The sequence below is a fragment of the Numenius arquata genome, chromosome 6 (genome assembly GCF_964106895.1).
Source record: "Numenius arquata chromosome 6, bNumArq3.hap1.1, whole genome shotgun sequence".
Lineage (NCBI taxonomy): Eukaryota > Metazoa > Chordata > Aves > Charadriiformes > Scolopacidae > Numenius > Numenius arquata.
The window spans coordinates 60,459,144-60,475,871 of record NC_133581.1 but is presented as its reverse complement, the minus strand read 5'-3'; the positions used below and the strand labels follow the sequence as shown (position 1 = coordinate 60,475,871).

Genomic DNA, 16,728 nt, shown 5'->3' with positions numbered 1-16,728 from the left:
AATACATGAAATATTTACCTAGGGAAGTTAGAACCATGCTTAAAAAAAAAGAGCCACAACTGTGTACTGTACCAAAAAAAAACCCCAAAAAATCCTGTGGAAAGAGGACTAAATATTGGACTAAAGAGGTGAAACAAAGAGAAGTGCAAATGAACAAAGAAAACTTTCAGCATGGGACTGCAGGGGATGCTTGTGGTTGTTAAAGCACACATGGCTCTGCCAGCCGAAACCTCTTTCTTTCTGTTTTTTTTTTTTTTTTTTTTTTGTTTGTGTTTTTTTTTTGTTTTGTTTTGTTTTAATAAGCTTTTAACTAAAAGTTAGTTATCCCTATTAGACTAGTGGATGTAAATAGTTATCATAGAGGAATATTAAAAACCTTGAAGCTCAGTTAATTAACAGCATGTTATTTTTAAGCAGTGAACTTTAGCTTAAAACCCCCATATCCTTCAAAAACTTTTTTTTCTTATCTTCTTTTCTTGCACATCAGTGAATTAAGTCAGTGCTGGGTGTTTACTTATGTTTCCTTAAATACCAAGAGGAAAACAAGAGATATTTAAACACTATACATGTTGTACTTCATCGAGCTGGAGGAAAAGGTACAGAAATGTGCCCTTTCTTGGGATGCATCAACTCTCACACATTCCTGGAAAAGACAACAGGGCAAAGGGAAAAAAAACCAGCCTTGGAAAAAAAAATCATTGACAACAGAAGCCTATGTTGCTGTGTCACCTTCCATGTCATATGAAAAAACCTTTTCCAAAATTTGAAAGCATTTCTTAAGAGCAGTCAGAAGCATATTGGTTTTTTTCTTTTTCCTTTTCAAAGCAAAGCAAAGTTCCACCCGTGCTGTCTGTCTCTCTTTTTTCTCCACTCTCTTAAAAAAAAAAAAAAAAAAAAAAAAAAAGTTTTGAGAATTTCATTTTTCTATTCACTGCAGTCCTGGCCAAAGTAAAGCCCTCTTTTACATTGACGTCAAGATCTTTACTGAGATTAGGGTTTCATTTCTCTATTGCAGCAATTAGCTAGGGAATGTATAAAAGGCTTCAGGGAAGCAAGCTAGGACTCCAGAGGGGAAAGCACTTTGCACCATAGGCAGATAGCAAGAGAGAGGGCGAGAGGAGGAAGGCAGGAACAGAGAGAGGCGGGGGGAGGTGGGGGGGAGAGAGGGAACGAGAGAGAGAGGGAGGGAGGAAGGAACAGAAAGTTTATGTACATAAACCTTTTTTTTAAAAAAAGTATTGTTGCACCTGGTAGCTAGCTTTACTGACACAGAAATGAGAGGTCTGTTCAGTGCTTAAATAGCTGAGAAACAATGGGATAGTGCAGGAAAGTTAACAATTAACAGTCTCAGCTTAAATTTTGTAACTGCAGGGAACTGGAAACACAGCTGCCTCTCTCTTCAACAAAATCAGGTCTCCTGGTTAAGGGAAGAATTTTTGTTAACATCTTAGTTTCTGAAAAATAAGCAGCTCCGAGTTGAATGAGTATCATGCCGTTACGGTTTTAACCAGCCTGCTCATATTTAACTATCTCTGCTCGTTTTAAAGAGAGAGGCTGAGAGAGGGGTAATGAGGCTTTTGAAATGCTTTTTACTTTACTTTTTTAAATGAGGGTACAGGGAGAAAAAGGGAGCTGAAGGCATCCGGCTGAAGAGAAGCAGCAAGGAAGATGGGTCTGCTAAGTGTGGATTTGCTGATCACGCTTCAGATCTTGCCGGTCTTTTTCTCCAATTGCCTCTTCCTTGCGCTCTATGACTCTGTGATCCTCCTGAAGCACATGGTGCTATTTCTGAGCCGGTCTAAGTCTGGGCGCGGTGAGTGGCGGAGGATGCTGACCTCGGAGGGGCTGCGCTGCGTCTGGAACAGCTTCCTCCTGGACGCCTACAAGCAGGTGGGTACCTGGGGATGGGGGCTGGCAGGTTGGGGTGGGTAAGCTGTGCTGCACATCCCTGTAGTCAGGGAGAAGGGAAGGGCTCTGTGCGGTGCAGGCTGGCTCTTATTTGATGTTAAGTTTGATGGGAGAGCTATAAGCTGAAAGGAGCAGTACTTTGTAAGCTGGGGCTAAGGGTTCACGAGATTCCGGAGCTGCTGTCTCCCTGCTCTGCCACTAACTCTCTGTGCAGCCCTTGCCATGTCACTTAGTTGGGCTGTGCCTCAGTTTCCCCACCACTACGAATAATATTCTTCATGTTTATAAAGTATTTCAAGATCTTCATGTAATTGTAAAATGCTCTAGGTGTTTTCACAGGTGTTGATTAATTGTTTGCCATGTGAGATCCTCAGAGATTGTACAAAGGCTGCATCTTCAGATAGAGCTTTACATAGATAGATGTCATCTATGTAACATAGATAGAATTGTTTTAATTAGCATAAAAGATAGACATGAACCCTTGTCATTACACTGGCATTTTCTATTACTCATCTGTTAGTTTTTATATTGGAGGAAGCATCCAGGTAATAGTAAAACTGAGCACGGAGTGAAACAGTGAGCCTTTTTTCTTCATGAAAGCAGTGACAGAGGGACATGTCAGAGATTAAAAATGAACTTGACTAGCTGAGGGACAGCTACCTGGTGATTTAAGTTAATAAAGCCAATAGCAGTTATGCAACGTACATTTTTTTTCCTTTTAAGTTTTGTACAAACATTACCCAGTGGTACTGCCCAGGTCTCATGAGGTAGTTATAGTTCTCTTTTATAGATTGAAAAGGTGGACCCAAAAAGATGAATTTTTTGCACAGGCCACCCAGTAAGTAAGTAGAAAAACTGGATTCAGAGCTCTGTGGCTTCCAAAACAGTGCTTAGTCTGTTAATGTGTTGTCTTATTTAGACCATCTAATTTAACGTATCCCATGTGATGTCATGAGGTCATAGGGGTTCTATCCAAATGATAGCTATGTATCTTCTGAAATATTTCTTTTTGTATTGTCTTCCCCCCAGTCCCTTTTGTGCTACCTCACAATGGCTTTTGTATTTGCTCTTACCTAGAGATGTGAAGACCTAGTGGTGTTGGTGTCTGTTGGCTTTGTGATATGGAATACAAGCTGCTTAGCCTGAAACCCAAGCCACGGGGACATTAATTTTCAGTGTAAGACAAATATAAATAACATTAGCTTTTGCCAAATGGGTCAACCTCTTACTGCCACCCTAGGAATTGGCCAGCTGGCTACCCAAATAAAGTAACGCTGAATGAAGCTCTGTATTCTCCTAGCCCTTCTAGTTTCTGTTTCGAGTCTCTGCACAGACATCAGTAAGTAAATTTTACACTGGCCTTGTTAAATGGGCAGGTGAATACAATTGTTCCCATTTTACAGACAACGCAAGGCAGGACAGTTAACAGACAACTTGGCCAAGGCTCCAGTGGAAGTTGGTAGCACAGCTCTGAAACAGCCAAGCTATCACATTTGCAACCTGTATGTGGCCCAGGGTCTGGAGAAGGTGTGAAGCTGTAAGGAACCTTGTATATGTGAGATATTTTCAATCTCATTTTTCTTAAATAACACAATTTTTTTTTAAATAAAGATGTCATGTGCCTTTCTGTACAAAGTCATACTTTGCCTTTTCCTCAGTACTGTTGATGTCAACTATAGAAGCTACAGGGAGGATGACTCTGTGCTATTCTTGGTGCTGGCAATGAAACACATACCTTGAACTTTGGTAATTAAAAACTCTCCCTTATCGCCATTAAATGACCTAGCCAGTCAGGCTAATGAGGCTTTAGGGTCCCTAGAATGAATTCTGGGCCTCAGTGAACACAGCAGAAAAATGCATGCAAACATAACCAAATTTTATGACCGCGTTGCAAAAAGAGGAAAAAAATCCATTCATGCCAGCTATCCTTAAGATGAAACTAATTGTCTGACAATTCATAGAAAGACTTTGTTTTCCTTAATAGAATTATGGGCCATAAGGACAGAAGATCATTGGAAACCGTTGGTTGTCACAGAAATATAGATAAGTGTAGAAATCAAATTATAGAGGGGACACAATAAACTGAGGAGCAATATTAGGAGAAGAGTCATCACCTCCACAATAGAGGAGACTCTTCTACTGCTTCTGTAAGAAAGAGAAACGAAAAAAAGTTTCAGCTGGAAAGCTGTACTGGTAGAGTTGAAAAAATTTGAAATATGCCCTGCTTTGTGGCATGTTTAAAAAGCATGAGAAATAGTGAAATATACTAAAGACTGTCACACAAAGCAACTTTTTCTTAAAGTATCTTTTTCTGAATCCTGAATAGGACTACCCAGTTGTGATATCTTAATCTTAGCCAATTAGTGAGGGTAGGAAATGAAAATATTAATTATGGAATCAGGATATTAAACAGCATGGTAAAATGCAGTCAATACCATAACTGTGATTGCTTATTGCTCCAATTTGCTAGCTAATGCCAGGTATTAGCAAAGAACTTAAGCAGGTGCTTAGGCTGATTCCATTGAGTAGTGTTTATGAAGTAATCACCAGTTTTCAGCTAGAGTACCAGGACTGCAGATGTCTGAGATAAACCAAAGCTAGACTGCCAGTTAGGAGAAGTCAGGGTTAAAGCAGTAACTATGCTTGGTTTTACTGGTTTAAGTGACACTATGTTTTGTGTCACTTACACAGAACCCTTCCTGAGTACATTTTATAGTGTTTTTCACAAAAGTACTTGATGTAAAATTTCCATTCACAGAAAAATTTACTGGAAGCCATTCCAGAAAAACCCTGTGGGTAGATACTAGATTCTGGATTAAAGTAAATTTACTACGAAAAAGGAGTTCTGCCTTGAAAGCACACAGACTGTCCCAGAATTAAGTGATTTTGTTTCAAGACTAGATTGTACAAGAGATGATCTTGGAATAGTTAGAGTATATTTGAAAATAGCTGTTCTAATGCATTTTCCCTTCTAGAAAAACTTTTGGATGTCTTACCCAAATTTCAACTTGCTTTTATTCTCCTTTTGTTATTAGGTATTACTGCACATGACTTTTTCATTAGGGCAATTATTTCATGGGCAAGATTACCTAGCAACAGTTGAAGATTTTAACATCCTCAGTGGGGAAGCAATGCAGAGTTTGTTGTATTGTATGTACAATATATTCAGTATACTTATTTAATTGAAACATTCTATATGACATGTTTTCTCCACATTTACAGTCCCACTGGAATCAAAAGGATTGATCTTTTGTTTATTTTTATTTTCCTATGTTAATTTTGTCAATGATTAATATATTTCTCTTTGCTTCCTTATCTCTGAGTTCAGTATCTGTCACACTCAGTGTTGATATTGTCTACACTGCACCAGCTTTGTGATTTATAGGACATCCTCCTCCTATTCTTCCCGAGAGGCAAGCGTGTCTTACATTCCAACAAGGGAGTCTTTAGGGCCAGATTAATTGTCATAAATAGAGCTAGTAGTCAAGTTACATTCACTTTATGTAATTGAAAGAGTGAAACTGTTTTATTTAGATGTTATTTTTCTAATTTACTGTTGTGCTCTGTTTATCTACAGAAATGAGTGGATTGACTCCTGAAGAGCAAATCATGCATGTATGTGTGTGTAGGTATTTGCACTTTCATGTGTTTGTATATATACAGATATATCTATGTGTGTGTATCTGTCTATATATATGTACATACATATATGTGTATGTGTATAAATGCAAAAACACACACACAGAGGCATAAATAATCTGCTCTTTCAGGAGTTAGTCCACTCTCATTTCTCTGTATATGTACACATATATATGTGTGTATGTATAGACATGTATAGGTATGAATGCAACCACAACTACTGATAAAAGAAAAAAACAAAAGACATTTTTGGGAGCATGTTAGCCTGAATGATTTATATAGGCCATCTGTACGAATGCCAGTGAGGCATTTGTTTTAGCCCACAGCACGTATACTGAATGTGTCACATCTTAGAGAAACCCAGAGAAAAAGCTAAAGAAGTTTTGAAAAACCTTTGTATTTACTTTTAAAAGCTTTTTTTACTTGCTAAGTTCCATGCTTTAGTTAATATTGTGATAAATCTGCTTTCTAGCATTCCAAAGGTGAGAAATTGTTACCTTAAAATGCTTTTACAGTGGGTACAAAACCAGTTGCACCCATTAGCAGTACGCAGTGGTGAAGCCTCATGCTGGGAGGTTTTCCAGTGCCAAATATGAGCAACACAGAGCTACCATTCCTGCTCTCCAGTAGAGAGCTGTAAGGCTATTTTAGGGGAAATCCTCCCTTTTCTCTACCTCGGTGCAGGGGAGTTAGGGAGAGGACCTTAATGGAATTCTCACTGAAGCAGCCAAATGCTTAGGAATGCTGTGGTGCACCTATGGGGGTAACATGCACGTGTGCATATACACACGTGTGTAAATGTATGTTGCAGCCCTCAGAAGGATGCTGGTATCTCAAGCGATGGATGGTGATGGGTGTGTGTATGTACTTCTGCAGATTTTTACTGTCTTTAGAGTGGGCCAGCAGCAAGCTCTGTCACGACAGACCGACCCATCATGGAGGGAACGGCTGGCACAGAATCCCAGCTTCACAGCAGAGGCCCAGCTCTGGACGTAGCAGCAAGTAGACTGGTTCAGTAAACACCCAGTGGGATTTTCCTGAGGTTTCTGGGAGGCACAATTAAATTACCTTTGGTCACTACTGCCTGTACTACATACCTTGATAGGTATGCTTACTCCTAAAAAAAAATCAGTATGCAAAGCAGGACAGCCCAAAACCTGGGTGTCAAGTGCGTGCTGCACAGCATTATCACAGATAAATCTATATATGAAAGTAATATAACAGCATGATCCTTTACCTGCTGTTTGGCTGTCCAGTCACTCTTTGCTTTTGTGGGAAATCTTTTAAAGGTTGGAACAAAGACATAACCTCTATACTTATCACTTGTATTTATTTTGTCAAGGTAAGGAAGTGTCTTTCTCTGCATTTTACAGTGATAAAGGGAATTTGTGAAATAAGTGCTGTCCCAAAGAGAGCATGCTGTATGATTTTAGGGTTTAGAACTAGGCATTGTGTGGTATTAAAAATATTTCATTGGTTTTACAAAGTTCAGCCTTAGCAGAATTGTTTTCATTGACATTTTCAAATGAAAACAATCATGAAAGAAGTGAGAAAAACAAAACAAAACCACAATTAAAACCTTTCTTGCAGTGTTTGGAACATAAATTCAACAGGATTTGGGCTTGTCATTGTCATTATTATTAAAACATTGTCATTATTATTAATATATAATCATGTTTGTTATAATAGTGTCTGAGGACCAACCTAGACCCAGGACTCATTGTACTAGGCAGCGTCCTACACAAGAGGAACAGACAGTTTGTCCCACGGAGCTTATAGTTCAAACATTCGAGGCAGACAAAGGGCCGGAAAAGGAAGATGACGACTTCTGTCCCACATGGAGTCTCATCCTACCCCTTTCATTTTGCAGATCTAACTTCATGTCTTCCATGCTACTACCCCATTGCAGTCTTCCATTTTCACCCTCATGTGCAAAAAACTGACTGAAAGGACTGCTTGCCTTTTTGTCAAACCCTTGTGAAAACTGCCTTTGGCTGTGGCAGACAACAGAAAATTAGCTAATGGGCACCACCCAGGAAAAGGATAGTACCCGGTCTTTGCCTCCAGCTCTGCCTCTCCAACAAAACCACCACTGTAGTTCATTCATACAGTGCTAAAGCTGAGTTTAAAAAAAATAAATTAAAAAAAAGATCCAAATTTACTTCAAATGTCCTCCACGTGCTGACTAACAAAGGCTAGTGAAGGCCTCCATCACCTGTAGGTAGAGTCCACAAGGGCAGCCGGTGGCCCAGAGGCCTTGATGTTGTAGGCCATGCTCCCATCTTGAGGGAAACATAAGCCCTTAAGAAGCTTGCTGTAGGCTCCCTGATCAGAGGAACTAAAATTATCCATTTTCTTTTACAAGAGTGCAAGGCAAAGGGCTCCTTTATGCTTTCCGTCTGCCATGCATGCTCATTTGTGGGACTGGCAGTTTTTAAATAGAGAGAGCAGCATTTGACTAGTTATTTATATCTGGACTGTGCCCTTTTAATTTGTCTCCCGCTTCCCTCCCTCAGCTCCACACACCTGATCCTAAATAAAGACTCCACACTCTGGGAGTCAATTCCAGTCTCTGCTCTCAGATTCGGGTAATTGAGTCTTGTAAAGCAAGCTGCCACATCCCCATGACAAATGAAGAGCTCCCACTCCCATACACTACCCCAGACAAGGGCCTTCTGTAATTTTTATCCACTGCACAACTCTGGGTCATATAAATAAAGAAAAAAATAATACTAATTTGTATAATTCTCTAGCCAGAGTCTGATTATGATTTGGATGAAGCACTGAGAAATATTGGGCTGTTCAGAGGCTATATTTAGCGGAATGGAATCAAATCAAAGATCAGAGAATTTGAAAAGGAGCAAAAAGCTCCAGGGATTCAGTTCATTACCAATCACTGGACTCCAGTCCCAAACACAGCATGTCCATATTTAAATGGTTAATATCACAGACTGCTAATTGTCTGGCAACACCTATTTTCTTTAGGGGGTTGACACAGCCTGATGAGTCTCCCAAACTGTTTGAAAATCCTTCCTGCAGAGAATGAAAGACGTATTCCAGTGCACAGGATCCCAGAAGGGTTATGCTAAAGCTGATAAAAGCAAAACGAGAAAAAAGAAAAGGTAAATGAGGAGGTGATGTTTTGTCTGTGGGGCTTTTCCTAGTCCTTATGGAGAAGGTACAACAAAGTTAGCAGTATGTGCTATTTCTAGCCTGTGGTTTATGAATAGGGCTTTCTTTCCCGCTCCTAAGTCTCCTTCATTTTGCAGTCTGCTAAAGCATCGGCAAACCTTTTTCCCTTTTCACTCTGCATGCAGACTCGGGGGAGGAGATGCAGTACCACGGCTCTCAAGCAAATACAATATTCACACAAATGATGCAAGTCACTTGTTTGGTGTTGGGCTGGTGATTGCTCTTGCCGATGGCCGGGCTGACTCTCGGTTTTGGTTGGCCTACCTTGTGTGTCCCATGCAGGCTGCGTGGGAGAGGGTGCCTACACGCTGTTCCGTTTGCACCTCATCCAGAAGGCTGGCGCCGAATGCCCGAATGTTCACGCACATCAGTACGTGATTATAGAAATGCTGGATCGCGTGTGAGGGGAATGCTGCTAGTTTGTTTCTCAGAAATTATATTTTGCCTGTCTTTGTGTAAGATTTCAAAAGCGGTTTGGCTGAATACATGGGGTTTTTTGTTTGTTTTCTCATTGCGTTGATTTTCTTTTCCAAGAGCTATTTTTTCTTTCAATAAATAACAACAAAGACGACAGCCAAGGCCTACAATGCAGATGATCAGCAAGGATGATATTGTCATCCTGTGTCAATCGGTTCCCGAGCCTGGTGAAATAAAAAGTCCCTATGGGAATGTCAGCGCTTCATCAAGACCAATTAGTGGAGATGCCGCTGCTTATGTTTAAGCATTAACGACTGGGCAGGGCTGCTTTTTGGAGTGCCTGACACTGGGATGGAACAAGGCACCGACCTAATTACTCCTCTACAAGAGCAGAAAATGCCTTGTGAATGCCTGCTTGGCAAGGATGTCTCATTAAGGGGAAAAAACCCACCACAAGCACTCCTAGAAACAAAAATTAAAATTATAGGTAACCTGCGGCCATGAAACTTCGTAGATGTGGGAAATGAAGACAAATTGTTATAAGGTGACGTAGGACATATTTGTACTTTATTTCCTAAATCCATCTATTTTTCGGTCAATAAGGAGTATGAGATACAAGACGCAAACTAGCATTGTTGGAGAACAGTGAAATACGTTGCCAGCCCTGGTATCAATGTTAAATAGTACTTGAAGGGCATTCCCATGCTTGTGTTTGATGGGAGTTGTTTTTCAGTCTTCAGGATTTAGTCTTCAGGATTTTCAAACTTGCCTAGGAAAAGAAACGTTTGGTAGACCTGAGTGAAGAGTTGGTAATGAAGAGCTTACAACATGTAGCTTAAATATGATCAAGACTCAGACTGGTTTCCCAGTTCAAGTGTTGGTTAGAGGATTTTCAGTCATAATAGTTTTGTTAAAATTAAACCAGAAGAATTAGGGGAAACAGCTGCTCAGATGTTTCTTTTCTCCTGAGCAGCTCTGTTCATTGCTGAGTTTTAGTTGCTTCTATCCTTTTTATCTTTATTTTATTTCTCCTCTGAAGAGTGCCAGCAAATATCAAAAATTCAAAGTGTGTTGCCTAATTGTGATTTATGAGATAAATCACATGTTATTGCTTCTTTTCTTTCACTGGATGAGCGCACACTCCTAAGTACTGAGGTCCATTATTCATCCAGGGAGTGGGTGCAGCACAGATACCTACATGTCAGGCTTTGCCCAAGAGGCACATTTCGGGCAAGCTACCTCTGAAAAAGCATTTGCTTGGTAGTGCAAGAACAGTTAAGCTTTCTAGGTAAAGAGGGATCCAGTGTTTGTCCAGATGGCAGATGTTGCGTTTCTTGAGATGTGCGCTGTTTTGGTAGTTACAACTTAATCACAAAATGCTGAGTTGTCTAGCTGGCTCATGGATTGAATGCAGCCTTCTGGATGATTATATGGCCACCAAATGATCTTGACCTATGTATTTATTGCTCAAGTCTGGCCCTTTACTTTACTCGCTCCTGCTTAGCCTATCTTACTGCACAGAATGGCAGAGAGAAATGAGATGTCCAACAGCTGCACAGAAGAGTACCTACTACCTGCTAAGGTGTAGGTGGCCTGTAGCAGCACTTCTTAAAAGCTGAGATGCTTAGTGCTGCTTCTTAAATGCTACAATCTGAGTCTCTGAGCCTGCGTCTCTCAAAAGAGATAGATCCTTTCTTCTCAAAAACTGGGATACAGCTCTTTCTTCCTTGAGTTCAATGGACAGCCCATTCACATAGCAGGTCCTAAACTCAGCTATTTGAAACCTCGCTTGCTTTCAAAGGCAAACAAGCAGCACAAGGCTTTTTTTTTTTTTTTTTTTTAACTGTTACCAGGGCTCTAGCAGATGGTGATGCTACAGATGAAGGTTTGCAGGGAGAGGGCATGTGCTTTCCTGGGGCATCACTTGCTTCCCTTGCCTGTGGTGCAGCTGCACAACCCCTGCTCCCAGTGGCATGATCACCTTCTGCTTGACCTAGAGAGATTTGTGGGTCTCAGGCAGTCTTTCTTGCTGTGTCTCTCTTCTGTGCTAACCTCCAAGTGAATGACAGCACAGTTATGTCTCAATTTGCGCCATAGAAAATAGTCAAAATGTTGATACTGTGTGCCAACATGCTGTGAGACCTTCTCATGTAGCTGTGAAGTCTGGCAGCTTTAAGGGCAGTGTCTTACAAACTTTGCTTTGGTTAGACTCTTGCTTCTATTGTTATTCTGATGCGGAGTCATGGATAAGTGTAGATTTGTTCAAGTTAGTCAGGTTTCTCAGGGAGAAATGGAGGATCCAGAATCTACAATATACATGCCTCTGATCTGTGTGCAGCAGTTAAATATTCAGCTGTTAACTCAGTTTCTTACTGCATCTGACTCACCAGGATATCCTATAATGTAACGTAGAATAGAATTGCACCAAAAGTCAGTTATTTATTCAGTTTTTACACATTTTTCATTCAGCGTTAACTTCTATTGGCTTCAATTGTAGCGTAGCTTCAGAAAGAAAGAAATAAAATACGAAACACTTCAGAATTTGGCCCTGTATGTTTCCTTCAAAGCAACGCTTCTGAATATAACCAATTAGACAGGAGACAGAGAGAGATAGAAAGTGTCAGGGAAATACAAAAGGATAACTGTATTGCTGTACTAGAGCTTGATGTTAAAGGCAGATACATAGGAATTGCTGCAGCACAGCTCATTAAAAACTAATTGTCTTATGTAATAATATTTTGTGGTTCTATAGCTGTTATCAGGAAAGGATCTTGGAGCCCTCTGCAGGCTCCACCTTATTCTGGCAGTCCGTTCTGTGAGATGCATATATTCTCTCTTCTTTCTATAGGCAGGGAAATAGAAACCATCAGGCAAAATGACTTTTCCACCATTGCCTGAGTTAGATGCCCCATTCCACCATTGGGTCTGAGTTAGATCTGGGGTCAGAGCTGAGAACAGTTCACTTTCACTTCATCCTACTTCTATCATAAATACTTTCCCCTTTTCCTTCTGCTTTTTGCCCAGTCATCTTCTAGAGAAACATTGCAGTGAGAAACATAGAGACACGTTGCAGTAGAAGGAAACATGTCACTGAATCACCGATGAAATTAGGGCAAAGTGGTTAGAAAACCCTCTGGAAAGTGCAGTCTTGGATAGCCCACTGTGAAAACAAAATGATATATTGAGTGGGTGCTTGCAGAGATCTCTTTTGTGTTTGGTGCTCTGAGTATTTTCATTCTTGGACTGCAGGATGGAAGAGAATATACACCTATGAAATCTGCAAACCTCTCAAAATTGAGAGGCACTGCATGTGTTGTGAAGATCAGGAATACTTTGCAGAATGATTCTGGAGAATTGAAAAAGATGGCTTGAAATGTAGGATACAGTTCAATGAGGCAGAAAAGGGGACCTTAGGCATTATAACTTCTCACTAGCTAACCCTTAGTCAACAGTCTACTGTTTTTCCAAAACAGTCATGATGTTTCTTAAAAAGCAAACATTTGGAATGTACAAACAGGCGTATCCTGTGAGATACATTAAGTAATTGTCTGATTATTCTAAGAATTAGTAAAAACTCTTGAAGTTTTGAACACTGCTTTTTAAAGAAGATGTGAACCAAGTGGAGAGAACTCAGAGGATGGCAGTGAAAAAAAATCATGTCTAGAAAATTTGTCTCTCAGAGAAAAGATGGAATAAATTAGAGGTAGTCTGTCTGAAAACAAACAAGGTTTGCAAATACATAAGGGTGGACAGGACTGTGTGTGTAGTGGACAGGATGAGACAGACCTCAGATCAGATTTTCTAACAATAATGAATTAGTGTAACTGTTGGGAATGCCACATTTCTCTGCACTGTCAGTGGAGATGGACCAGATGAACTTTTTGAAGATGCTGCTTTTGATGATTTGCTATATGCCTATGCTAGTGTCCATGCAGGTAGCTAGGTGTACTCTTTGAACAGGTGACTATTTGAAGAGAGTAGTCATAAGGATAGTGGACAAGCAAGTCACACTAACTTGCTATGTTTTAATGTGTTTTGCCATCAGGTCAAACTGGGAGGAGAAGCCCCAAACTCCAGTGTAATCCACATAGCCAAGGGCAGTGATGGCAGCAGTAGCAGCTGGAAGAGTGTCGGTAGCAAGTGTGGAACAAAATGCCACCTTCTGGATTTTGCCAACTCCGAGCGGCCACTGGTGGTCAACTTTGGTTCAGCTACCTGACCACCGTTCACAAGCCAGCTGTCGGCCTTCAGCAAGCTGGTGGAGGAGTTCTCTGGTGTGGCTGACTTTCTGTTGGTCTACATTGATGAGGCTCACCCGTCAGATGGCTGGGCTGCTCCTGGAATCTCTCCCTCTTCATTTGAAGTTAAGAAACACAGGAACCAGGAAGACCGATGTGCAGCTGCTCACCAGCTCCTAGAGCGCTTTTCCTTGCCACCGCAGTGCCAAGTGGTGGCTGACTGCATGGACAACAATGCCAATGTGGCCTATGGAGTTTCATTTGAGCGAGTGTGCATAGTGCAGAGACAAAAAATCGCCTACCTTGGAGGCAAAGGCCCCTTTTTCTACAATCTGCAGGAGGTTCGGCTCTGGCTGGAACAAAACTTCAGCAAAAGATGAAATCCATTCTCTACAGAAGTTATGTCAACAGATGTGTCCCTTTAAGGTGGTGTAAAAGGGAAAAAAAGAAAACATGCTGGTTTGAATAAGACTTTTCAGATGATTGCAGGAGAACACACTTGATAGCAAGGTGAAATGAACATTAACTAGGAAAAGAAAATAAAACAAAAAAACCTAACTCCACAGAAACATTACTGTATGAAAAAAATACCACTCCTGCGCTTGCTATGGGACAGAAGAGATGAAGAGGCTTCTGTGAAAAGGTGCTGCTGGCGAGCAGGAAGAGTGGTGACCCAGGAATCTGTCTCATGAAGTGGCCCTGGGGTGAGCCAGAAGCCTTTCTGCTTGGAAGGCAATCCATGGAAAGGCAATGCCGTGCATTTTCATCAGAGATGCTTCTTTAGCCTCCTGTAGCCACTGCAAGCCACCTGGGAGGAGCCAGGGGGCTTGCGATTACTTTGCATAGAAATGCAGTGGAGTGTGGCAATTGTCCTCAGATTTTAGTGTTCAGACACTACAAGAACCACCATACAATGCATTGTGTATGCAGACTGGCTGCGCAAATCAAGATTAAACATTGTATGCTGGTATTTGTAGTCTGTGAATGCCTCTGCACAGCATATTAACTATGTAATTCTACCTATATGTTTGTATCCAGTATGCAGGCCCGTACCTGCTGAGAAAGGTGTTAAAATCTACGGAGTTGGACCAAAAAGACAAAGGTGATCAAATAAGCCTGTTACAATTTGAAAGCTAAAAAACCTGGGCTATTTGTAACAAAACAGTGAGAACCTCCTAGAGCGTGCATCATGAGATCAAACTCAGCTGATGCCAACCAAGCCTCAGTTCTCAGAGCTGATAACACACATTTATCAATATTCTCTGGTTCTCTTCTCTGTTTCTTTACCCCCTTGATCTCTTCCTGTCTAGCAATAGGCTTAAAGGTAATTTCATTTTTAGCTTTTTAAAAAATAACTTATTTCTCTCTTTTATTTTTATTTTACATAACGACCTTACAGATGTATTTGGGGGATGGGGGAACTTATACACAACTTTACCTCATTTAAATGGAAACCTATCCTGTCATTTACCCTGTTAAATGTAGTCATGCTGATTTTTGCTATCTGCTTAACTGCAACTAGTTTATAGCTAGGTTAGTTTGCCTGGAAGTTGTTTGCAGCCTCACAATTGATTAGCTGCAGTTCTGCTATCAGGTGAGGTGATAGTCTGTTTGTTTCACTTTTGTTCTCAAAAGCCTTCCGAGAAAAACAGGGTGGACAAATAGTGTGAATTAATGTGAGTAAGTGCAAAAGATGGCAGAATTTTCATACAAATGGGTTTGAGGAATTATTAATTATGTTTAAAGAGATACTGTCAACTTAGTATACATTAAGTTTAGGTATTTCTAAAACTAAAATGATTTAATCAAGCTTGATGAAAAGGCAAGTTTACAATGAGCTGATAAATGAAAACCCATAAGTTGATGCCTATCCAAGTTTTCTCCCAACTTTGGCAGAAATATGAAACAGATAAACAGGGTAAGTGGCAAAAATCAAATTAGTTCTTTTAGTTTCTCATTTTGCCAGTTGTCAGGAACATGATGTATTAGTACTAACACAGGAAAGAACAGAAAATAGATACATAAATATTTTCATTTTCACAATATCCCTTTAACATTGTGTATTTCTTCTTGCTTGGCTGTTGGTCAACTTAGCCAATGTACAAGGCTTTTGGAAATGTATTTTCAAGAACAGATCTGAAATAATGACAGTAACATGAGTGATTTCTCCCATATTCAGGTTCATGCTTCCCTTCTCACATTTTCCTCCACACACAGTTAAACATATACACATACACACACTTACAGAGTTTCGTAATGTGTATCAGAGAAGGGTGTAAAGAATGGTCTTCAGAGCTTCTAGTGAGCCTCACTTCTCAGAAGGTGCATGTCTCTGTGTGTGTGTGTGTGAATATGTCATAAGACCAATAATAATAATTATTATTCTGTTCTCCCATTCATTAATGTTACTGTAACACATTGCTCAGCGTGGAGGATTGTTATACATTTTCATGACTAACTGGGATATATAACTGAAATTTTTAAACCTAATATCATAGTAACATAGCCAAACTATGTGGTTTATTTAATCCAGTGTCCTACCTCTGACTGTATCAGATGCTTCAGGGGAAGGTGCAATAATTTCTTCTGGAATTTTCATTAGCTTCAGCCCTTATTATTTTTGTCTTGTCTAATGTGATATCATTGATGTTTCATCATCCTTATGAGAAGCTGATCCTGAGTTTTGAGACCTAAATATTTCTTGAGATGAGAAATCCTAAAATCAAACCCCATCATGTTTAAGAACCAATAAAAACAGATGTCTTTTTCAGATTTAAATTGGCTGCTTTTCAATGTCATTCTCATCTCTTGCTCTTGTATGCTAAAACAGTGCTAAAACAGTATAAACAGGAGAGACCCCAATTTTTCTTCTGAATGTTAGTAATTATATACTCTATATAGAAATACAGTTTTTATTTGTTCCTTAAGCCAAACAACAATTCTTATACAGGTTCATATTCTTTGCCTGTCTCTGATTCTCTTCTGTTTTCACTATGCTGTCCTTTTGCTCAGGTGATTAAGCTGTAGACATTACTCCAAGTGAAAATATGTATTGGTATACCCAGCACAGCATCTTTTCCTTATTACATCCTATTCTTCAGTCATCTGAAACTTTATTAAACCATAGCAACTCCGTAGCCTTTGTAAAACTAGTAAGTCTTTTCTTTCTCTCTTCTTTTCCCCATCATACAGTTGGAGTCTGAACTGTTTATCCGGGAAATGCTAGCCAAATGTTTAGCACAGCTGTTGAAACATACCTTTAGCTCGGAGGAAAGAGTCTGAGTTAGTAATTCTGAGTTAGTTAATACCCTTTGCATATCTAAAGTTACAGTTA

At 40.0% G+C, this 16,728-nt stretch overlaps 1 protein-coding gene across 3 annotated transcripts; it reads left to right on the top strand.

Annotated features, from left to right (window-relative positions):
• Window positions 1–1,668: 1,668 nt before the first annotated feature.
• On the top strand, window positions 1,669–13,918 carry DIO2 (iodothyronine deiodinase 2). Of its 3 annotated transcripts, none has more exons than XM_074149058.1 (2): window positions 1,669–1,890; window positions 13,202–13,918. In XM_074149058.1, the coding sequence occupies exons 1-2, from the start codon at window positions 1,669–1,671 to the stop codon at window positions 13,817–13,819; spliced, it is 840 nt and encodes a 279-aa protein (XP_074005159.1). In that variant the 3' UTR covers window positions 13,820–13,918. The 3 variants fall into 3 exon arrangements, with proteins under 3 accessions (XP_074005159.1, XP_074005160.1, XP_074005161.1); XM_074149059.1 differs by having other exon boundaries at window positions 13,202–13,774; XM_074149060.1 differs by having other exon boundaries at window positions 1,669–1,813; window positions 13,202–13,260.
• Window positions 13,919–16,728: the final 2,810 nt, after the last annotated feature.

Coding starts and splice junctions, on each gene's coding strand:
- DIO2 (XM_074149060.1), top strand. CDS start 1,669: ATGGGTCTGCTAAGTGTGGATTTGCTGATCACGCTTCAGATCTTGCCG. Junction 1,814..13,201: donor CCGGTCTAAGTCTGGGCGCG/GTGAGTGGCGGA, acceptor TTTTGCCATCAG/GTCAAACTGGGAGGAGAAGC.